This window comes from Dermacentor andersoni, chromosome 1 (assembly GCF_023375885.2).
Source record: "Dermacentor andersoni chromosome 1, qqDerAnde1_hic_scaffold, whole genome shotgun sequence".
Taxonomy (NCBI): domain Eukaryota; kingdom Metazoa; phylum Arthropoda; class Arachnida; order Ixodida; family Ixodidae; genus Dermacentor; species Dermacentor andersoni.
This window is the reverse complement of record NC_092814.1, coordinates 73,599,762-73,623,669: the sequence shown is the minus strand read 5'-3', so window position 1 is coordinate 73,623,669 and position 23,908 is coordinate 73,599,762. Positions and strand designations below refer to the sequence as shown.

The window sequence follows — 23,908 nt, the reverse complement described above, 5'->3', positions numbered from 1 at the left end:
AGTCCTCCATAAAGAAAGCAACAAAATCCCAATAAAGAAAGGCGTCAGGCAGGGAGATACGATCTCTCCGATGCTATTCACAGCGTGTTTACAGGAGGTATTCAGAGACCTGGACTGGGAAGAATTGGGGATAAGAGTTAATGGAGAATACCTTAGTAACTTGCGATTCGCTGATAATATTGCCTTGCTTAGTAACTCAGGGGACCAACTGCAATGCATGCTCACTGACCTGGATAGGCAAAGCCGAAGGGTGGGTCTAAAAATTAATCTGCAGAAAACTAAAGTAATGTTTAACAGTCTCGGAAGGGAACAGCAGTTTACAATAGGTAGTGAGGAACTGGAAGTGGTAAGGGAATACATCTACTTAGGACAGGTAGTGGCTGCGGATCCGGATCATGAGACTGAAATAATCAGAAGAATAAGAATGGGCTGGGGTGCGTTTGGCAGGCATTCTCAGATCATGAACAGCAGGTTGCCATTATCCCTGAAGAGAAAAGTTTATAACAGCTGTGTCTTACCAGTACTCACGTACGGGGCAGAAACCTGGAGGCTTACGAAAAGGGTTCTACTTAAATTGAGGACGACGCAACGAGCTATGGAAAGAAGAATGATAGGTGTAACGTTAAGGGATAAGAAAAGAGCAGATTGGGTGAGGGAACAAACACGAGTTAATGATATCTTAGTTGAAATCAAGAAAAAGAAATGGGCATGGGCAGGACACGTAATGAGGAGGGAAGATAACCGCTGGTCATTAAGAGTTACGGAATGGATTCCAAGGGAAGGAAAGCGTAGCAGAGGGCGGCAGAAAGTTAGGTGGGCGGATGAGATTAAGAAGTTTGCAGGGACAACATGGCCACAATTAGTACATGACCGGGGTAGTTGGAGAAGTATGGGAGAGGCCTTTGCCCTGCAGTGGGCATAACCAGGCTGATGATGATGATGATGATGGTGATGATGATGATGATGATGATGATGATGATGATGATGATGATGATGATGATGTCTTTCTTGCACGTGTCAATTCAGCGCTATGACCTCAATTACTGCAACAAACCAACTAGCCCCAAAATCTCTACTTCTAAATAATGAATACTGACCGCGTCGAATTATTTTTTTGCAAAGTAAACGAACAAGGTTGCGTATTATTCATAGCTCAGAAGGACTTAGCTACCAAGCCCAGCATTGACTTTGTTGGACTTCTCAGCGAAAGTCCCTGAACGGCGGCCAAAATTACACCGAGTGTTAATTCAAGGTTTTGATGCTTCTGTAGGATGCATGGAAAACGTGAGATCAAGGAAAATGACGTCTACGAGATCACATCTGACGGAGACACGTATACACTCAAGGTGAAGAAGCCGAACAAGGAGCTCGCCGGAGAGTACACTTGTGAAGCCCAAAACACATGCGGCAAAGAATCCTGCTCTGCGAGTCTCACCATTCACAGTAAGCAAACAACAGGTTCATCTTACACTTTGAATGCATTTCGCTGCATAAACCAACGGAGTGGCAAAGTTCAAGTCACGCATTTACAAGCTCTCAGGAAGTAGAAAGTAAAGCTTCCGCACTAGCTACCATCGCGACGTGTGTTAACTTCCACGATTTTACTATCCCAGGTTTCATTAGCTCACCTTCGTAAGTTGGCATGGATAGTGCTTATACTGCAGCAAGCACAACGCCCACAAAATTTGATCCGTCATGCGTAGTTGTTTCGCTTGCTTCTGCAAGACAATGGCGTAGATCCACGATGAGAGCTTGGCCAGCTTTTTGCGCAGAAAATAAACAACAGAAAATTGTTCTATCGCCCATCAGTTTCGCTGCGGGAATTTAACCCGAGACCAACGCCTTTTAGGAGCGGTCTCTCTACCACCTGAGCTAAGCTGGAGGCATAGCAGGTCGCAAAGGGAGGCCGAGTTAGACAACTCAAAGCGCAGGGATACTGAATGTGGGCAAATGCTCTGTGCGGGAATCGGCGAAAATATAAAGTTTCCTCAACTTCCAAATATTATTAGTAATGGCACAGGCAGTAGATTACCAAAATAGTAGCGTAGTCTAAAGGCATAATCAAAATTTGTTCCGGGGCAGGTTTTATTAAAAATTAGTTTCTTAGTTTTTCTTCTTTTTGTATAGATCACAAACTTCACACACACGAACCGCCCTCTTGTTTAAAATGCACGCTTTTCATGCGTGCATTTTATTTTGTGTATTTTTTTGTCTTACGCGCGTATTTGCGTAGAAAAGCCATCTTATTTGTGACAGGTCAAACTTATCACTTTCTGTGTATGTTAGAAATTTAGGCCTACACAGCAAGCTATCTTGCACATTAGGGACACGAATAACCAATGACACTGTTGTCTATCTTCAGTCTGTCCCTATTAAATATTTATTAACTAATTCTTTTTTTTTTCAGGCAAACCAGAAATAATCGAAGGTTTAAAGGACATAGAAGGAGAAGTCGGTGACGCCGCCTTCTTCACAGTGAAGATTGCAGGATCTCCTACTCCAACAGTTGTCTGGTAGGGTACCCCTAATTTTCTAAGAATGTTTTGTAAAACATCGCAATCATGCGCTGCACCCAACGTTTTCTTCCTCTTCAGCTCGCACGGTTCGTTTTGTTAAGAAACAGTGCCGTTCATTTCTTTTAAACGGTAGAATGACACCAGGAACACAAGCACCAGCACAGTGCTGTACCTTTATAATACAAGCTAGCGTGCGTAACGGTGAAAATATATAAAAGGTCCACCCAAACACCCTCCTTCAGACTTGGGTGTAGATCTGACTGTAGACTTCACGTTAGCGACCAGATTGTGGCAAAATGCCTCATCATTTCTGTTTCTAGGAAAAAGGACGACGAAGAAATCACCGTGGAGGCCACAATTAAGGAGATTCCTCAAGGAAAATCTTACAAGGTGGAGTTCGATGAACTAACACTGCGGCTGGCCGGGACCTACGAATGTGTTGCTACCAACAAGTATGGCTCTGCGTCCTCACGTGGAAAGTTGACGGTTCAAAGTAAGACTGACATTCACCTTATGGCTCACGTAACTGGTCCACAACAACAATTTAAGCTCAATAGCTCGTTAATCTTGATAGCATGTACCAACAACCTTAACAACAATAACAAATGAAATTAGAAAGATGACGTCCGTGCAAAGTAACGACGTTCGTCCTGTTACTTTGTGTTCCTGTCCTCGTCGTTTGGCGCCGCTTGTTCCCTTTCTTCAAGAGGGTACAGCACAACACTGCTGTAAACTGTAGAAAGCCAGCGCAAACCAGCGACAAAAGTCAGCGCTTTTATACAGTTTTGCTCGCAATTTCGCTGGCAAGGGCGAACATAATGCACGTGCTAGCCTAGAGCTAGTGTTTTCAATTGTGTTTCTGCCTTTTTCTTCTATTTAATAATATCGCTCATGATTGTTTATGAATGTATCACAGTAACGGAGATTACCGTGCCGTTGTTTTCCCTTACAGGTGGATGTAAGTACAATGCGCAGTGAAAACAAATATTCCAAATGATTTAGCAGGTTGCAATCACAAACAAAATTTGATGCTTTAAATGAGACTATAAAAGGTCCTGTCACTCAGTTTTGAGCGTGGCGAAACCCAGTGAGAAGCATTTAATTGCGGCATTCTTACATTTACCTAGCGAAAACGCAGCAACAAAATAGTGGACTACTCCTCTCGAAGCTGTGTTAGCAAGATTATCAGAAAAAGTTTATTAATTACCTGTTAGTATAATTTGTTTGTTCACCTCAAAATCGGGAAATGACAAGATGCAATGGTTACTCCTTGCTGCCTAAGTTGATGCTGTGTTGCTGCAAAGTTTCGAACGTTCAGTTCACGTGTATGGTAACACCTGCATTTCCAGTGACAATTATGTCACTGCTGCTCGTGCTAATTAATGGGTTTTCTGCTGCAGGGAGAAGTGGAATTATCTTTATAACAATTTTCAGCGCATATTTGCAGGACACAAATTTCTTTAACTGCCTGATTGAGAACAAACGTTCATTACCTCAATTCACCTTGCCTCTTCTTTTTTTTTTTCGATTCTTCAGGCAAACCGAAGTTTGAGAAGAAGCCTGAAAACCAGTGCGTTTATTCAGGAGAAGAATGCGTGTTTGAAGCAAAAGTGTCAGGTTATCCTGCACCTACGGTCACATGGTAATGACGTTTTCAATCACCACAGTAGTAAAACACTCAAAGCAGTTTTGTTCCGCTTGCAGTCGTCCCAAGCCCCTCTTTTCGTACGTACTAAAGCAGTTGTCTGTGTGTGTATAAATCATTTCAGGTCTAGAGATGGTGAAACCATTGAAGAAAGTGAGAAATTCACTATCACATCTCACGATGGCACGCATCGCCTCATTATTAAAGACGCTAAGAAAGATGACGAGTGCTTCTACACGTGCACTGCCAAGAACAACCTTGGACGGGTATCGCAACAAGCGGAGCTCACCATCAAACGTAGGTGATCTTTGGACGTCCAACTACACATAAATGTGTTTACATAAAAACACACATGTAATCGTACAAGTAAAGTGTGGAATGCCGAAAAAGTTAAGCGGAAGGTGCATTGATATTGTTGCCACACAAGGAAAAATTAATACAAGACGGAAAGCGATGGTTTGCTTTCTCTCAATGTATTCTTTTTTGTCACCAGAGATATGTTGAGAGAAACTCGTGTATGTTCTTTTTCCCACCTCCAAGTTATTCGAAGTATTTTCGAATGAGACGCGACACCGTCACCAGTCGATACACTCACCCTTAATGTACTCGTTTCTGAAAGCACGTTATTTTTTTTTTTTTTTTTGTCTTACGCGCGTAGTTCCTGACGACGCAGAGGCTCCGACTTTCATTCGGCGAATGGCGGACACCGTAGCAGTTATCGGGGACAAGGTACGCTTCGAGGTCAGAGTAGCAGGAAAGCCAACGCCTACGGTCACATGGCAAGTTACTCCCATTCTTTCTTCTTTTTCTCTCTCTCTTGTCTTTTTTTAGTGCAACTGTGGCGCATATGCACAACTTGTGCGGAAAATAAAGGCAGCCAAAAGTTAGCGAGTTCTTGAAAACAAGATAACAATGCGAACATTCGACACCAGTAACGCATCAATTTTTTTTTCTTTCAGGTACAAAGACAGAGAAGAATTGTTGGAAAGCAGACGAGTTGAAATCAAAGAGGATGGTGATACCCATACTATTACGTTGAAAGACCTAACAATGCGAGACGAAGCCAAGTATTCTTGCAAAGCGGTCAATGAAAAGGGCGAGGCGACTGACAAGGCCCAACTCACTGTGAAAGGTAAGCTATAGGATCTTCATTTATTTGTTATTTTCATATTCTCCTCTAAGCAGCTGCTTATGGACCTGTACCGCATTCGTGTCTGATATATGTGCCCATCGTATATTCCAGAGCCTGTCGCTCCGACAATAAAGGGACTCAAAGATCAAGAAGCTAGCACAGGGTCCACCGTAAAGTTTCAGGCAACTATTACTGGAATCCCGGCACCAGACATTGTTTGGTAAGCTTTCCCACACTTCCTTCATAATACACATGAACATAACCGAAACGCTGGTATAATGCTTGATAGATGTGCCCATATTGATTCGTTACAATGCTTTAGTAAAGATGCATTTTGTATATTTACCACACCATAATAAGAATGCTTAATAATGACTGCCCTAGAGAGTACGTTGTCCCGAGTGAAACACAAGAGATTTCTACGTTGTTCTCAAGGCCAAAATGTCATCTTTGAAAGTGACATTGAAAGTGACATATTTTCGCACATTTGAGCATTTGGAGCTGCTGTTTAGCTTCAACAATTTGATTCAGGGCTCGTATTTTGCGACGGTGCCTTTCATTTCCATTCTTATTGCCCTTCATCAATGGTTAGCACGGAGCCGCACCCCAGCTATCGCCGAGATCGGTCACTTAGCGATACAGATTATAAGAAACAAATAAAATAAAACAAAAAAAACAAACTTACATAACATGGTTCAAGGACTGTTACGAGAATTGACTAAAAACCCCAAATTCCATGCGAAAGTTTTCCTTTATATAGAATCTGCTGACTGTGCGCAATTGCGCAGTGTGATTTTGAACAGTGCTCTGACAAAATGGAATATGATAACATACGTAATAGAATAATTCAAATTGATCACGAGAAAGCAAATTACTTTTAGTGTACCACAGGCGTCTATTTTATGTCCTATACTCTTTCTCTTATATATAAGCGATATTGTCTGTATTCCGCAAACCCCTCTTATGGTCCTTTTTGTTGACGACACAAACGTATTTTTCGCTTCGTCAAACTTGTCATCACTCATTTGAAGAGCGACCGCATGGCTTGAAGATTTATCTGATTAACTTGGCGTTAACCGATTAGTTTAAACGTATCTAAAACAATATGCATTGTTTCCTCTACCATTAACAAGCAGCGAAGTTTATTGCTTAAGTCACAGATTGTAGAGTACGTTTCTCAACATAAAGGTTTTGGATTAATGTTTCATGAGAATCTGAAATGTACATCAGACATTAATCGCCTTAGAAGTAAAACTGCACAGTCGATTGGTTTGTTGAACAGAGATTGGACATCGTTGCGAAAGCATCTAAAACGAATAACTGTATCTATAGCACAATCAATTCCGGATTGAGTTATCGTTTGTCCGGGGCCTATCATATGCAACTGCATTAAACAGCCTTACGTAATATAAAGAAAGACGTTCGTTTTATCGAAAATCTGTCAAAGCATAACCATACTTCATAATTGTTTGAACGCCACGAAATTTTATCTGTTGAAGCTTTATATAGCCAACGCTTATCAGGAGCAATATTTTCGCACATTTGAGCAAGCGAGAATCATTGTATGCTTCATATGCGCATACAATACCACGTTACCAATTTAGACACAAGAATTTCCAAACGCCGGAAATTAGAACTAATTATGGCAAACAACTGCTGGAATGGCAACTTCAAACTCCTAAATAATAATTGTAGTAGTTTAGATTTAACAGATGAATCCACATCCTTGGTTTGTTTTAGAAAACGCCGCAAAACTACAATTTTTTGGTAAAACAATGTCTTTTTGAAGATGCTCCATTGGCTACCATAACTTATGCACAGCTGCTTAGTGTATGTATTTTATGTTTCGTTGCTATTATGCATAAGGTTACTACTACATTGCGTGGTGTTGAATTTGCATTGGAAATTGTGTGCTACGTATGGATTGTATTTAGTTACTTTCCCTGCCACGTTTATATGTATACTCAGCTATGTTAGCCATAAACCGAAACTGTCATGCTGCATGCATGCGTGGTGGCTCCGAGAGCTCAGTCAGGTGACCGATAGTGTCGCCTTTAGCCACGGAACCACCCCATTCTTGTTCTGAATCGTTTAAATAAATGAACAAAGTGTACAAAGACGGTGGTGCTGGGAGGTCAGGGGGAGTTAGAGAGGGCAGAGCACCAAATATTGAGAATAAAATGTCAACGTCAAACTACGTTAATTCTTGAATTTTTCTGAAGTGAGATTTAGTGCAAATAATGGCAATCTTGACAGTTGACCTTTGCCGTACAAGGTCACGTAAGGTTAGACGCAGCTGCTGTAAAATAGATTCTGCCACTAGCGGAGGGGCAAACTGTAAATGCTTCTTTATTATTTTAGGAAGAAGGACGGCAAAGAGCTCTCGCCGTCACATAAAATCACGATTTCTGCGGACGTGGAAAGCGAGTCTTACAGTCTTGTTATTCAAGATGTTGACGACGACTTTGGCCAGTACACTTGCAAAGCATCGAACAGTGCAGGAGAGACTGAAGCTGATGCGATGCTAACACTTAGAGGTGCGTTTCGACTCCTGTTTTTTCCTCAATCTTGCTCATTTAGGTATTCATGTCTAAATACATGAGCTTTGTGAGTATTTTATGATATAATAAAATCGGCGACTTTTCAACTCGAAATCTGCTGGTGATTCTCAAGAAATTTATTTAAAAAGTTGAACAATAACATTAAGTAGAATATGCGTTACACACTATACTATGTTTCGTCAGCCTTTGTAACTGAAATATCAAGCGTGGCTTCCAAGTGACCCGATAATTTACATACGGCCGACAAACACATTGCAGGTCATTGCTCTTTCACCTAAGCAATGCAGGCACATTGCTACCTGTGAGTGACTGCTGCGCAAGTCTGAAAGCTCTGTGTTACATTACGTTTAGTGCAATGCTTCTAACGTTACAGTAATATTAATACTGTTTTCTGGGTCCTGTTAACACTATTCCTTACTTTACGCTTAATGCAACGTTTATAACGTTATAGTATTATTCATTTTGTATTTTGGGTCCTGTGAATACTATTCTTTACTCAGGCGAGCCACCGGTGTTTATCAAGGAGCTGGAAGACTTAGAGATTATTATCAACGAGGAGGCAGTATTCAACGCGAGGATTAAAGGAAACCCAACACCATCTGTCACCTGGTGAGTATCACCGAAAAAAATGCATCCAGTTTGGAATACGAAATCAGTACTGCTGAATTTTTGCTCCGTGCGACGGGTAATAAAGGGACGGCAAGGAGACAATGCGACGAGTGTAACAACACCGTTCTATTTCAGAAAGCGCACTATGCCATCATAGAGACAAACGTGATCGCCTACGCCACATTTGTCCCCCCCATTTGTCCTGTTATAGGCAACAAAGCAACGTCCACTGCTGTTGAAAAATTGGGCCTTTTGGGAGGGGACTTAACACTTGCATCTCTGTAAAGTGGGAGTTCTTGAGCATACGGCCGAGTCTGCAGAATTATTATGATAATCTGCAAAAAAAATTACTTATTAAATACTTCAAAGCGATTTCATCGAGAATGATGTCAAGGGCAACTTTCATTCTGCTCTCGCTGTTCGCGGTATCTTTAAGCACATATATGTCGCCTTCACCTGTTTGACACTACGAAACAGACGTCATTCAAGGTTACGTAAGTCAGTAAAAATTACTAATGTGACCATACATCACATTATGTAAGCAAACGTTTTAGCTCTGTATTTAGTGAATGGTTAACGGCCTTTGCTGTACATCCGCGCTGGTCACATTCGTGCGGAGTTGTGGTGCCTTTCCTCTTTGTTTTATATCGATAACCGATACCATCTCTGCCCCCTGATTGAGTCATCTTACTTCTCCTTCACAGGCTATTGAACGGAACTATAGTGAATGAGTCAGAGGAGACTATCATTACTCAGCAAGGTGATTCATACACCCTTAAGATAAAGAGCGTGACTTCTCACGAGATCGGCGAAGTGGTGTGCAAAGCCAAGAATACGTCTGGACAAGCTTCATCAAAGGCTAACCTTACGTTGATAGGTATTTGTTTTGACTTTATAGTTGATATTATTTATTAGTTAATCTGGGCTGCCACGCATATAGACTACGAGCATGTCCCTGTTTCTCTGACGGCGGTCAAGGCTCTGTCATCCACAGTAGCAGTAGCAATAAGATGTTTTCTTCAGGCTGCTGCTCACAAAGTGTTCCTTTGCTTTTTTCTAGAAACTGCTCCTACAGTAGCAAAGAGCCTGCCAACTAAGGTCCGAGTGGAAGATGGGGAACCTCTCAAGCTGGAGGCAAAAGTTCCCGGGCATCCAGAACCGGAAGTGCAGTGGTACGTGCTGGTACGGAAGCCAAGTGCCGTAGAATTTGTACTTAGGCGAGTTGGCTGTAGTACATGTCTTGAAGGTGAACTCAGCCAAGAAGATACAAACTAGACAGAGCGTCATTACCAGCGCTGGCTGCAACAAACCACACAATCTGAAATGTAAACAAAGCCGGCATTATTCTTTTGTTCAACTACACAACCCAGCTGCAAAGCTTGTGCAAGGTGAAGTATATGAAAAAAAATTTGTCGATTCTCATAGGTAATATGAGCACGCGTGCTATGTGCTTGCGTGAAAATTTGATTTTGTACGCGGTTTAGGAGGTACGTATGTGTAAACATGCATAAATCTAATAAAAAACCAATGAACGCAAACGTTCTTAGGTAGCGTTACTGTGTAGATTGTTATTTATCTTTAATTCTCGTCTTAGGCACGTTCTTCCAGAATTATTTGCATTGCTAGCTTGCCAGTGTAGCGCTGGTATCTTTGAACCATATGATCAAACCATGTTAGCTTTATTTCTTGAACCTTCGCTACCATTTCTGAAGCCTTCAGGGTTCAATGAATCTAATCATACAAGATTTTGTCTCTCATTGTGTCACCGTGAGTCTGTTTCAGCACTTTAATTTCAACCATGCGGACTTCTAAATCTGTAGTTTTTCGTCAGAATCATTTCGGTTTCGTAAAGAATTTTTTCTTGCTACTGTCTCGTAGACTTGGCATTTGAATTGTCTCCCCCTGTTGTGCGGAAGTGCCCTCAAACGTCCTCTCAGTGCATACACCATGCCTACGACTGCAGGGTAACTCCAAGAATGTACAGCTCGAATTCATAATAACATTTTTCACCACTAATGTCCACCGATACGTAAGTAAAAATAAGCTTTATTGTGGTATGACTTTGTCTACACACATAATATTTCATTTTTAGTATGAACACTATAAACACACATGGAGAGTTTTATGTACAATTAAAACCTGTGTTTACTAAACCAAATTTATTTTGCTCATGCTTTCCTTTTTTTGTATGTCCCTGAATATTGTTGGAAAACGTGCGCTTTCTTGTTACCATGGCAGGTTGAAAGATGGCGAGCCAGTCGTTCCTTCTGATCACATAAAGCTGACGCAGGAGCCAGATGGTACAGTGGCCCTAGAAGTCGAAGAAGTGCGTCCTGAAGACGCCGGTCATTATGCCGTTATGGCAAATAACGACAAAGGGCAAGCAGCCTCGGAGTCTGATGTGGAAAGTAAGTGGAATCAGCCTTAAGAGCGAGATCCCTAAATTAATAACATCGCGTTTCTACGCATTTCTGCTATAGCTTTCCAGTTTTTACACACACTGATTCCGCACTGTATGGGGTATTTTCTGCAGCCAAGCCGAAAGGCGACGACAGCTTGAAGTCTCCCGCTTTCTCCGAGGGCCTCAAAGATGCCACGCTGACTGAAGGTGCACCTGGGCATTTGGAGGCGAAGCTTGCCAAAGGCAGCGCCCCTTCGGATGTCCAGTGGTAAGAGTTTTCATTAAGCTCTGTTCTAGCTTGCTCTGCGAGTTCGGTGGTCACGCAGATTTAACTGCAGGGCCATTGTGCAGAGTGTTGCAAAAATACGCTTGCTGTTGCGGTGCTACTGTTGCACACTGCCAACACCTATGGACCACATTTTTCCTGATTTGACAGCTCTTCTACCTTCAACTTGCGGCTTGAATTTTCATCATCACAGGTTGAAAGACGGTGAGCCGGTCAAGCCATCTGACCACATCAAGATGGTGGAGAAACCTGACGGGACTATTGCTTTGGATATTGACAAAGTTACACCAAGTGATGCTGGTCATTACAGCGTACTGGCTGCAAACGACGAGGGCAAAGCTGCAAGCGACGCCGATGTCAAAAGTGAGTTCCGCTTGTGTTCTAGTATACGCATAATAACTTAGCCTCACCATATTTGACTGAATTATTCATCACCCGCCCATCTACCTGGTGCAGCCAAGCCATCAGACTTGGAAAGAAAACCAGTTTTCGAAGAAGGCCTTAAGCCAACTACTCTCACGGAAGGAGAACCCGGGCGTCTGGAAGCGAAGATGCCTGCTTCAGCCGCAGCCCCTGTAGAATGGTATGGTTACATTTTGCTCATTAAGTTTAGCATATAAAAAAATCTTTTCTAACGGTTTTATCAAAAATGGCCGTGCTACATCAAAGCATCACCGAAATGCTACCAACATCTAAAATTCCACGCTCAATATAGCCAGAAAACACAAAAATATTATTTAGTGCACAAAATTCGTCACTTTTTGATTATGTTTAGTTAATATCCTTATATACAGGTCACGTGACTGTTATATATATTCTGACTTAAACGAATAAATTCGACAAAATGCCGTTGTTGAAGATGAAGTTTCCTGTCACACTTGTTGGAACAGGACTAAAGACGGTGAGCCGGTGAAGCCAACAGACCATGTGAAGTTGGTTGAAGAGCCCGACGGAACAGTTGCCTTGGAACTGGATGAAGTCATTCCTGACGATGCTGGTCATTACGCGGTCAAAGCTACAAACGACAAAGGTTCAACGTCATCTGAGGCGGACGTCAAAAGTAAGTTACAAAGATCCCACTTCGATAGCACAGTGGCTAATAAAGAAAAATTATTCTTAAGATCACATTGAGCCGATTTTAGAAAGTAATTGGAAGAAGTATTCAAGCTATTAGACTGGGAAGGTTTAGGAGTAAGGACCGATGGCGAATACCTCAGCAGCCTTCGGTTTGCCGATGAAATTGTTCTATTCAGCAACACTGCAGACGAGTTACAACAAATGATTGAGGACCTTAACAGGGAGAGTGTAAGAGGGACGCTGAAGATTAATATGCAGAAGACAAATATAATGATAAATAATCGGGCAAGGGAACAAGAGTTCAAGATCGCAAGTCAGCCTTTAGAGTCTGTGAAGGAGTACGTGTACGTTTACCTAGGTCAACTAATCACAGGGAACCATGACCATGAGAAGGAAATTCACAGAAGAATAAAAATGGGCTGGATTGCATACGGCAGACATCGTGAGCTCCTGACTGGAAGCTTACCGTTATCATTGAAAAGGAAGGTATACAATCAGTGCATTTTACCGGTGCTGACATATGGCGCAGAGACTTGGAGACTGACAAAGAAGCTTGAGAACAAGTTAAGGACCGCGCAAAGAGCGATGGAGCGAAGAATTCTAGGCATTACTTTAAGAGACAAAAAGAGAGCGGTTTGGATCAGAGAGCAAACGGGCATAGACAATATTCTAATAGACATTAAGAAAAAAAATTGCGCTGGGAAGGTCATGTAATGCGCAGAGTAGATAACCGTCGGGCCATTAGGGTGACAGAACGGGTACAAAGAGGAGGGAAGCACAGTAGAGGACGGCAGAAGACTAGGTGGTGCGACGAAATTAGGAAATTTGCGGATGCTAGTTGGAATCGGTTGGCGCAGGATAGGGGTAATTGGATATACTTAAAGAAGGGAATTGCGCTAAAAAAGACACGGACGAGTAAGGACATGGACGGCCGCAAACTCGCGACTGATTTTATTCAGAAAGAACATAAATATATATATACCTAGATTCTTATTCAATCATTGCCTAAGCGCACATGCCAAGAACGTTTTCTCTTTCTTATGCAAATTGATACTAGAATCGCTTACGCATTCATCACCTGACTTAACAATGTAAAAAGCCTCTGCTAGTTCACGTGCTACCTGGTTACGACTGCGCCTTAAGATTTTGGTTCTAGCCAGCAAAGGCTGGCATGCTTTATCAGGCGTAGCCAAAGGGCATGCACCGCAATGTAAGGGCAAATTTGACCCTTTTTCGTTAACCATAGAAAGCTTATGTTCCCTTAGTCGTTCATTTATACAACGGCCCGTCTGGCCAATGTAAACTTTTCCACATGTCAGGGGAATTTCATACACAGCCCCGACCGAACACCTGACAAACTGGGTGGCGTGACGTTTCGTGCAGTCTCGCACGCATTCCTCGCCGGAGGCGATCCGGGTGCACAAAGAGGCCAACTTGCGCGGGGCAGACAATACCACCTGCACACCGTAGCGATTGGCTACATTCTTTAGGTTGTGGGAGACCCTATGAATATAGGGGAGAACCGCCGGTCTGGTCAAGGAGGGAGGATTTGCCGTGCTACCAAAGGGGATGTTTCACGACAAAGCCGTTGAGGCCGTCGGAAGGAACTTTGTCACCAAAAACGTGAAGACTTCCAAGGTAAAGGCTCAAGCCATAGAACTGTGCAAGGACTTTGCTTTAGATAGACTTTCAAGAGATGTTAACAACTGTAAGCGCAATAGCCTAGAATTATTTTTTACCGTGAAGACGCACAAGGATGACAAGCCGTTCCGGTGTATTGTGAGTGAAAGGGATACGTGGCAACGAGAGATTAGCTCTTTTCTCCAAAAGTGTTTAAGGAATTTAGTTATACAAGACCCTTTTGTTGTGAAGAATTCAGGTGATGTGGTTTCTTTCCTACAGGGTTCCTCATCTTTAGGTTACGCTGTCTCTTTTGACATAGAAAACCTGTTCTTTTCTATACCGCATGATGACCTATTTTGTGCAGTTAGGTCTTGCATCGACGAAAATGGTGTAGTAGATTTTCAGAATACTAGCGGCCTAACCGTGGACAATTTCATGAAGCTACTAGAATTTTATCTTGAGTCCACTTTTGTAACTTTTGACAACCATTTTCATGTTCAACGTCAGGGCATTTGCATCAGGTCTTGTGTGGCACCGGTACTGGCTAACATTTTCCTGGCCAGCATCGATCGTGATCTGGTGTGTTATTTGGACGACAAGATAGTTCTGAGAGTTTTTAGATACGTGGACGATTATTTGGTGATTTTTAAGAAGCAACCCGGTTTGACGCACACAGTTACCGTGCAAGAGACCTTATCTGTCTTTAAACGACACGGGAGGGGTCTAACTTTCACCCACGAATTACCTGAACAAGATAGATTGCAGTTTTTAGATATTAACATCACTTTAACACCAGATCACACGTGTTGGATGTACTCACCACGAGCCCGGAAAGACCTGTCGCCTTTTGAGTCCGCTCATTCTAAGACGGTAAAACGCGCCATTGTTATGCTGTGCCTGAAGGAAGCCCTGCAGAAATCATGTGTTCACCTGGTAAAGGACAGCCTCAACAATCAGATTGGCAGGTTACAGAAGGCTGGTTTTCCTGTTTCCGTCGTGGCTGCTGTGGCAGAGAAGCTTCTGCAAGGCTTGAAACCTAGAACACCTCAAGAAGGTGGCAGTCAACCGAAGACCAGACCGGCGGTTCTCCCCTATATTCATAGGGCCTCCCACAACCTAAAGAATGTAGCCAATCGCTACGGTGTGCAGGTGGTATTGTCTGCCCCGCGCAAGTTGGCCTCTTTGTGCCCCCGGATCGCCTCCGGCGAGGAATGCGTGCGAGACTGCACGAAACGTCACGCCACCCAGTTTGTCAGGTGTTCGGTCGGGGCTGTGTATGAAATTCCCCTGACATGTGGAAAAGTTTACATTGGCCAGACGGGCCGTTGTATAAATGAACGACTAAGGGAACATAAGCTTTCTATGGTTAACGAAAAAGGGTCAAATTTGTCCTTACATTGCGGCGCATGCCCTTTGGCTACGCCTGATAAAGCATGCCAGCCTTTGCTGGCTAGAACCAAAATCTTAAGGCGCAGTCGTAACCAGGTAGCACGTGAACTAGCAGAGGCTTTTTACATTGATAAGTCAGGTGATGAATGCGTAAGCGATTCTAGTATCAATTTGCATAAGAAAGAGAAAACGTTCTTGGCATGTGCGCTTAGGCAATGATTGAATAAGAATCTGGGTATATATATATTTATGTTCTTTCTGAATAAAATCAGTCGCGAGTTTGCACCCGTCCATGTCCTTACTCGTCCGTGTCTTTTTTAGCGCAATTCCCTTCTTTCAGTATGTACGACCGACTCGCCCAACAACGTGCTCTCCTGTAATTGGATATCGCAGCGAGAGGCCTTCGTCCTGCAGTGGACATAAATAGGCTGATGATGATGGTGAAGCCAGTGGCAAGCCTATCAGATGGCAATCAATGGCAACTTTTGCTTATATAAAGCTCCCGACGTCGGAACGTAGTATTTTAAGGTGAATGATTGGTTTTACTCCTATGCTGCAGTCCAATGTACGAACCGGTACTGCTGATGCTGAGATATGAAAGCGAAGCTTCGGACGCTTCATTCTCGACTGTCCACTAGGAAGATTTAGGTTCAATATGTTTTTGGGTGCCAGTAGCCAGCAGACCAGCACCGCTATCTATCCTTGCTTGCAATTTCGGCCGCAGTGGCAGCGCGCCGTCATTGGTACGGAACAAAACTGTCTGCCATGCGGCTGCATTTTAACTTTCTTAAAGCTCATGATGGAGCGTTGCGATCAAGCGTGCTCCCAAAAGGGTTGCAGAAAAAGCGCCTCTTCCTCTTCGCAATCTTTCTCTCCCTCTCTGTCGAAAAATTGAAAGGTAGATATTGTGAACTTGTACTGCGGGTAGGTACATTGATAACTCTGGTGATATGGTGACTGAGATGTACAAGCTGTGATGCTTATGTGAACGTCGTTATATCCCGTTCTGTAGCACAACCGAAGAGCGCGGAGCCTAAGAAACCACGCTTTGAAAAGGAACTGCAGCCTGCCACGTTGCCTGAAGGCAAACCGGCTCGACTGGAGGCCAAAGTGGCACCGGACGCTACACCCTTGAAGGTTGAGTGGTAAGTACATAACTAACTTTAAAGAAGTGGGTAAGAAATCGCGCAACGCATTAGTTACGGCTTGGCTTAACAAAAAACGTATTCGTGTCAGTCAAATTTCTATTGTAAACATCTTACCACATTATTTATCTTTTATACATTATTTTCAGGCTTAAGGATGGAAAACCAGTCAAATTAGACGACCGCGTACGAGCGGAACAGAAACCGGACGGCACCTTGGCGCTCACTATCGACAATGTCAAGCCACAAGACGCGGGTCATTACGCGGTCGTCGCTTCAAACGACGCCGGGAAGACGCCATCGGAAGCGGACGTTGAAAGTAATGAATCTCATTGGTCTACTTGCTTGCTTGGAAGCTATCAGTATGAGTTGATGCGCATACATCTAGCACCTAAATACAGAGTTTGCTTTTATGGTATAATTCATTAATTATCGACCTTTCGTTCTCGAAAAAAAATGTGGCGCGTCCTGTATAATCGCAAACAAAATACAGGATATGTTCTCCGGCGTCTGGCTTGTTAACAGACCTAATAGTCATGGCAACCGCGTCTTGCTCATCACGGGGTAATGTTCGGTTTCAACATCACGGCATTCGCGTAAGCATGGCACGTGCACCTCCCCTCTCCCCCATCAAAAAAATTCCTTGGCTGTGCTACTGCCCAAGAAGTATTTATGAAGCACTGGCTCATAGATTGTCCACAGTATGATCGACAGCGAGTCCATTCTCCAGATAACTTAAGCCACTTGAACAGACGTTAATTTTCCATAACTAAAGTGCTTGGTTCATGTTCATGCCCTGCTAAAGAGAGATGTGACTTGACAGCCTGAGGAGATTTACTGGTAGACCGCAATCTGAATAATGTGGTTCGAAATGTAAATTTTTATGAACTCTATGAGAATTGACAGTTTGATGCCTGGGCTATATTAAAAATGCCATTCGTGTTATCAGTATTATACGAGTTTTTATTCTGCAGTGTACATGAACTCTTACTTAACACGGGTGCAAATGGGTCGCTTTTCTTGGTTTAATTTGTTTCTCTATTGTTTACAATTATTTTTTGTAGACTTAGTATGTCCGCGTATTCGTGATATGTGTGAGGCGTATTTCTCAACTGCGCATTGGGATAGCCGACTCCGATGTAATTTACCTTCCCATTGGTGTGCAGTTATTAAATAACAACATCCCTCCTTTCTGTTCTTCATATCATTTTTATCGTCCTCATGGCCGCAGGAGACTTTTGGTGCTCACCAAAAAGTGAGACAGTTACGATGCCTGGGGCCTTCTTTCCTTTACGGTTTCCTAACAAAAACAATTAATTACTAGTAGCAGCACTGATTAATCTTGTTTTAAGTATTTCATGCTTCTTACAGCAACGCCTGCACCCGCTAGCTGTCGCTACACGTTTTCGGTGTTAAGTTTTTCGATGTCGCTCTTGATACACATACAGTGCAACGAGGAGTGCATTCAGACAATAACAAAAACATTTTATTTAATTTTTACTCAGCCGTGCCTAAGAAGGCAGCGAAGGACCAAAAGCCAGTCTTTGAGAAAGGCCTTGAGCCTACCGAGCTGATCGAAGGAAAGCCAGGAAAGCTGGAAGCAAAACTGGCTCCTGGAGACAAGCCACTAGATATCCAATGGTAAGTTGTGTGAAAACAAATGTAGCCTGGGTATGTCGTTCGTTAACGACGCTGTTTTCGGGCAGGTTTAGTCCTCTCTCTTTCTCTATCTATCTATCTATCTATCTATCTATCTATCTATCTATCTATCTATCTATCTATCTATCTATCTATCTATCTATCTATCTATCTATCTATCTATCTATCTATCTATATCTATCAAGATAGCGAAACCAGATATCAGCCATAATTTGCTGACCCAGCCGTAGTATATTCCTGTTTCTTTTGTTTACTTCTTTTTTCTTTTTTTCGTAAAATGTAGGCTTCATCACATTTTCTCCATGTTCCTGCGAGCCTCTTTCTTCTTTCCATGCATCTGTCAAGCACGCTTTTAGTTCGGCTTGACGATATCGCTGTGTGTCCCTTGCAATATTGACAGGCTCAAGGATGGCAGGCCAGTAAGGCCGAGTGACAGGGTGAGGCCTGAAGAGAAGCCCGACGGAACCATCCGTCTTCACATCGATGACGTGAAGCCCGAAGACGCTGGCCGATATTCTGTGGTTGCTAAGAACCCCGACGGGGAGACTGCTTCAGAAGCAGACGTAACAAGTAAGTGCAGCGATCCTTCTCGCGCATGAAGGAAGGAAAAATGTAGGGGGAAGCATTACGTCACGCAGCCAGCGTTGGCAAGCAAACGCTCCGCAAAGCCACGGTGGTGGCCCAACACGTGACCTCTTGCGTCGAGATCACGGAGCAAGAATCCAGATTTTCTGAGACGTTTGTTTCCTAATAACTATGTCAACAGTTTTTATTCAATGGGCGTTTGTTCGGCAGCCCTGCCGTAGCTCTGCCTGCAGATCGGGAGCGCTAAAAACAACCGCGCACTTTGACGTGAGATCACGTGTTGGGCCACTAGGTTGGCTTCAATCGCGTTGCGGTGTGCTCCCTCCTACCTTTTTCCTTCCTCCATGTCCTCGCGTGAGTGTGCTTACCGAATGTGACTAAAGTTTCTTTTCAATTTCTTCTTCTGTAACGTGCTGTCATTATGTCTACGTACTGCCGCACTAATATGCATTTACCTGAAACGCTATCGTAAAATTTCTTCGAGTAGCAAAGCCAGAAAAGCCCGGCGCCAAGCAGCAGAAACCTGCCTTTGAAAAAGAGCTCAAACCCACGACTTTGACGGAGGGAAAACCTGCCAGGCTAGAGGCAAAGCTTGCTCCTGGCAGCAACCCTACAAGTGTTAAGTGGTAAGTAACGCTTTACCGTTTTATTCACACTGGCGATGCTAAAATCGTTGGCGGTGTTTATAGACCCTTTTTGTGCACGCTGTGGCAGCAGTGTATTCATGATCGCAGAAAACTTCCGGTCATGCATTTCTGATAGTCAAGTTAGCCAAGAAAACGGAAGTATTTTGTCGCATCGTTTACTGTAGGCACACATTCTTCATGTGTTCAGACATAAAGAAAGAGCGCCATGCGTCGATCTCATGTATGAACTTTTTTTGTTGCACTGAACAATAAAATTCACTTGTCGAACATTCCAACTTTACAGCAAAACTGATGCCAGCTGGAGGGTTCAGTAAATTTATTGGCTATTGTAACTTGTGTTGTTCCAGAAGGCTTAACCGGAAGCCTTCTGGGAAGCCTGTTTGTAAGCATAAAAAGGGTCTATAAAGGGCCCCTCTACAATATTTGAATAATGCACCCATAATAACAAGGTTATCTCGGCCCTTATATTCTCAAGAAAGCTCCTACACTAGAATTGTTCGTAAGACCAAATTTCAGTCAATCCTGACGCTGGGCATATTATTAGCGAAAGTGCCCAGCCAATGTAAAAGAATGTTTTCGAACGAAAGATTTGTGAATACGACCCCTGGTTATTAAAACACATTTCTTACAACAGCGAATTCTAGAGCATATTTCGCAACCTGATGCAATGGGAAACAACAAATTACAGAAAAAGAAAACAATGACACATGAAAGGCAATTATCAATTCTTTAAAGATGAAAATAGGCATACACACTGTATAGAGAATTCATTAAAACGGCTCTAGGCATATATGCTAACAAGAAAAAAACACTAATAAATATAAGCGCAAACTACTAAAAGATACAATTGAAATTAGCATTGGTTATTGGTATTCTGCTACTTCGAAACATAGATGACACTGTCACCTCCAGGAAGAACAAACTGAAATGACGATCTGACTACTATCTACCAGAAGAAGTACGCATTTTTTATAATGAGCCACAGAAGATACCTGCTCTACATGGCCAAGCTTCGAAAATTTTTTTCACCAAAACTTTTCAATCACGCACCTACGCTACTGTGAAGGGTGTTAAAGAGTTGGTCATTGAGCACGCCGTTTGATGACTGGCATTCACTTACAACGCAGTTCAAGTTATGTAGCGCACAGCTGTGACACTGCATGCTGTCATGTTTCTTTTTTTTTTTTAATAAATTGCGGTACAATGTCCACATTACTGCGTGCGCTCTGTGGTTGGGGCTACCGGGTGCCAACGCCCCATTTTATAACTGCACAAGGAGGCTATTTAGGAGCGCGCATTTTCGTTCTCCACGGCAGGTTGAAAGACGGCAGGCCCATCCGCCCAAGCAGCCGGATGAAGCCAGAAGAGAAACCTGACGGCACGTTATCCCTTGTGATAGACGATGTGCGACCGGAAGACGCTGGAACCTATTCTGTGGTCGCAGAAAACGACGCGGGAAAAGCGGAATCGGAGGCTGATGTCAAGAGTGAGTTTAACTTTAGGGACCTTTTCCAATTTTTTTCTTTTTTTTTTCTGATGGCAGCGTCCTCAATTACAAGAAAAATTTGCATTGGTGCGCAGTGATTGTATCAAAATCACGGATACTCTCTCTTCTGTTATGTGGGTTGTGCCGCCTTATAAATGACGCCAACCCAATACACGAAAGTGTCCATGTGAAAAGCGTTGGGAATCACTGAGATTACCGCACACGTTCCCGACCACTCATCTTTCGCAGGTAGTAAGCGAAATATGCCAAAAGTTGAATCCGCAAGACAATCCGCAAATTCGTGACACAAAAGCACAGGCATGTTGTACAAGTGTAATCTTTGGTAACTGACTAAACGCAAGATCTGGAACAGCAGCACGGTTCAACGGGATGAATTGTTTCTGCAATAATTTGCGCTTTTCTCGCTTAACATTCATAGTCGTTCCCTACATGCTTTGTAATATGTCTACGACCCGCCGTGGTGGCTCAGTGGCTATGGTGTTGGGCTGCTGAGCACGAGGTCACGGGATCGAATCCCGGCCACGGCGGCCGCATTTCGATGGGGGCGAAATGCGAAAACACCCGTGTACTTAGATTTAGGTACACGTTAAAGAACCCCAGGTGGTCGAAATTTCCGGAGTCCTCCACTACGGCGTGCCTCATAATCAGAAAGTGGTTTTGGCACGTAAAACCCCATAAAAAAAAAAAATGTCTACGCGCATTTTAAGTCACGACGGTGTACCTTGTTTTTAGCAGCTGAGCCAGAAAAATACCGCAAGCAACGAAAACCAGCTTTCGAAAAGGAGCTTGCGCCAGTGACACTCACGGAAGGAAAGCCTGCTAGGCTTGAAGCCAAACTGGAGCCTGACAGCAACCCAACAAGCATAAAATGGTAAGCCTACAACCTTGGAGCATCCTGTCATTGCAGTCACACCTAGATATGTTAACCAGCACGTGAATTACTTTCTGTGCTAGACAGCCTTAATACAACGATGCAGATTACATCATAGAGCGCATACGGCGCCTGTTGGTACCATCGCTAGCTTCCATCATCTATAGCAGAGGCTGCTGCTGGTTCAATTTACCCAGTGGAGAGATTACTAACGCGCGAAGATCATGTCATGTTTATTTATGGCGTGTTCGGTGTGCAATAAATTTCACGACCTAACGACTGCATTAATGTCACTTATATTTCACAGGCGAAACAAAGCACAAACTGAACTTGTCTGTGAAATATTGGGCAATCGAATTCACGCCTGATCATGCATACCTTAGGACTCAACGAAGCCTGCACCGTTTATTTACGTGCGCAGCGTGGACAAAGAACACAAACGAAGGAAAAAAGAAAGGAAAATAATTAAGCGTTTCTTCTTCCCACGCCTCGTCTGTTTTCCCTGTATACGTTACACAGAGCCGCCGATCCGCGCCAACTATTCTGCTCGCAAAGCCTGAAATATTCCTTCCTAAACGTAAATGCGCCAAGGTTCAACTTGACCCTGCTACGCTTAATTCTGTTTTTATTTACATAGTTACGCCAGGTTACCTGCCACTGCAGTCATTTACAAATCGCTATGCCACGCTTCGTTAAAGTATACAGCCCTCGACACAGTTGTATAGAATGCAGGAGTTGAGTAAAGCAGCTCGCGTTTTCGCCATCTAGTGGAAATCAATGGGTCTAGTGGAATTTCTCCTCAGCAAGCGGCGCCTAATAAGAAAGTCATCGCTAGCCGCCCTGACCTCTTTGCAGGAAAAACAGCCGCTTTTGTAAGCGATAGGTCACGCGAGGCAGTAAGACGCGCCTCGGCTTTCGATCTCGGCAATGCTGAGGTTCCCCTGGAGTAGAGTAGAATTGCCGATAAGATGGAGCAGTGAAAGCAGGGCACGGGTAAGGTCCCTAGATAAAAAAAATTCTAAGTGACACTCATTGTTCTTTGCGCCGTTCTCCTCACTCTCGCGCTTACTCTCTCCATTTTCCTTCATTCGCGTTTGTGATTGGTACATTGCTTGCGCGTGATGTTCTGAATGGCTAGAGGTGATATTTATTATTTTGGAGAAGGTTCAAAACTAGTGCGCATGCGACGATGACCCCGTCGTAGTCAAGAAATAGGACGTGGGCCACGACAACTGCATAAAAAGGCATACGACACCGTACAATACTGTATCAGAAACTCTGTGCAGCTCTGTGGAAGCTACCGGCGCCTCAGCCATTGAGGCAGGCGAACAGATCAAAATGTGATGGTCCGAGCTTTGCCGCCTGCCACCGACGCCTGTAGCGTCCTATAAAGATCCGCAGCGTCCGTCGTTGCGCAACACTGCGCAAATGTTCTGTACGAGCAGACATTGCTAATTTTATTCACCTTGCGTAAGCACCTGCATTCCCATACCTCACAGTTTTGGCTCTGCTAAACGCCGCTTATGAGACAAAGTATAGTTCACTCAAGGCAAGTTTTGTTTAGAGCGAAACGCGGCCCGGGTCGGAGCCCCGAAACGGCTGTTTAGCCAGGTCATTCGTACGAACACTCAGCCAGACGCCGGCGTCGGTGATACATCAAAGCAACAAAGATTTCGGCGCTGTAACTATCGGCCGCGTTTATTTGAATGCTCGGGCGTCATTTGACTTGCAATAAATTTTTTATCAGAAGTTCCTTGAGGTTTGCTTAACCGACAACAGAGGCGAACGCGCCTCTGAATATGCTCACCCACGCCGCGTCGTCTTCTCGGCGTCTAGTTAGCGTTTGTTCGTCACCGTCATCGCCTACCGTACAAGAGCTGAGTAGTGAAATAATGATGCATTGTGCAATTAGGCTTTGAAAGCGTTCCGCATCGTCAACGCTAAAGCTGTGTCGCCATCTTTTAAGTTGAAATCAAACTTTGACACCTCGGCATCGTCCGTGTAGTCCTAACTGCGCCGAAATAAAGAGCTAATCTCAATAACAACGCCAAAACATACCTCATGTCCTATACGCAGCATGAGATGAGACTAAGCGATGGCTGATTTCACCAATTATTTCCTGCCGTCGTAGTGGTGAGCAAGTCACACGCGTGAATTTTGATCGAAGCGGGCGCACGCGAGGGAGCTTGGGAGACATCATTGCTAGTGGTAAAATACAACCTCCACAGTGTTATCAATTGTAATGCACAGCTTAT

At 43.6% G+C, this 23,908-nt stretch overlaps 1 protein-coding gene and 1 long non-coding RNA gene across 4 annotated transcripts in view; one reads left to right on the top strand and one right to left on the bottom strand.

Moving 5' to 3' along the window:
- The window catches only part of LOC129380504 (uncharacterized), a 234,072-nt gene that overhangs the window by 99,071 nt on the left and 111,093 nt on the right, over positions 1–23,908 (bottom strand). The gene's annotated exons all lie outside the window — the stretch shown is intronic.
- Positions 1–23,908, top strand: part of Obsc (Obscurin) — a 173,533-nt gene that overhangs the window by 96,495 nt on the left and 53,130 nt on the right. The window contains exons 29-52 of the mRNA XM_072286096.1: positions 1,271–1,443; positions 2,408–2,513; positions 2,837–3,009; positions 4,053–4,158; positions 4,286–4,458; positions 4,820–4,940; positions 5,121–5,293; positions 5,405–5,513; positions 7,655–7,830; positions 8,355–8,463; positions 9,168–9,340; positions 9,524–9,635; positions 10,702–10,871; positions 10,997–11,132; positions 11,344–11,513; positions 11,607–11,733; positions 12,041–12,210; positions 16,252–16,384; positions 16,534–16,703; positions 17,890–18,025; positions 18,444–18,613; positions 19,116–19,254; positions 20,592–20,761; positions 21,515–21,653. Coding sequence (XP_072142197.1) covers positions 1,271–1,443; positions 2,408–2,513; positions 2,837–3,009; positions 4,053–4,158; positions 4,286–4,458; positions 4,820–4,940; positions 5,121–5,293; positions 5,405–5,513; positions 7,655–7,830; positions 8,355–8,463; positions 9,168–9,340; positions 9,524–9,635; positions 10,702–10,871; positions 10,997–11,132; positions 11,344–11,513; positions 11,607–11,733; positions 12,041–12,210; positions 16,252–16,384; positions 16,534–16,703; positions 17,890–18,025; positions 18,444–18,613; positions 19,116–19,254; positions 20,592–20,761; positions 21,515–21,653 — 3,534 coding nt within the window. The remainder of the gene's footprint in view (positions 1–1,270; positions 1,444–2,407; positions 2,514–2,836; positions 3,010–4,052; positions 4,159–4,285; positions 4,459–4,819; positions 4,941–5,120; positions 5,294–5,404; positions 5,514–7,654; positions 7,831–8,354; positions 8,464–9,167; positions 9,341–9,523; positions 9,636–10,701; positions 10,872–10,996; positions 11,133–11,343; positions 11,514–11,606; positions 11,734–12,040; positions 12,211–16,251; positions 16,385–16,533; positions 16,704–17,889; positions 18,026–18,443; positions 18,614–19,115; positions 19,255–20,591; positions 20,762–21,514; positions 21,654–23,908) is intronic.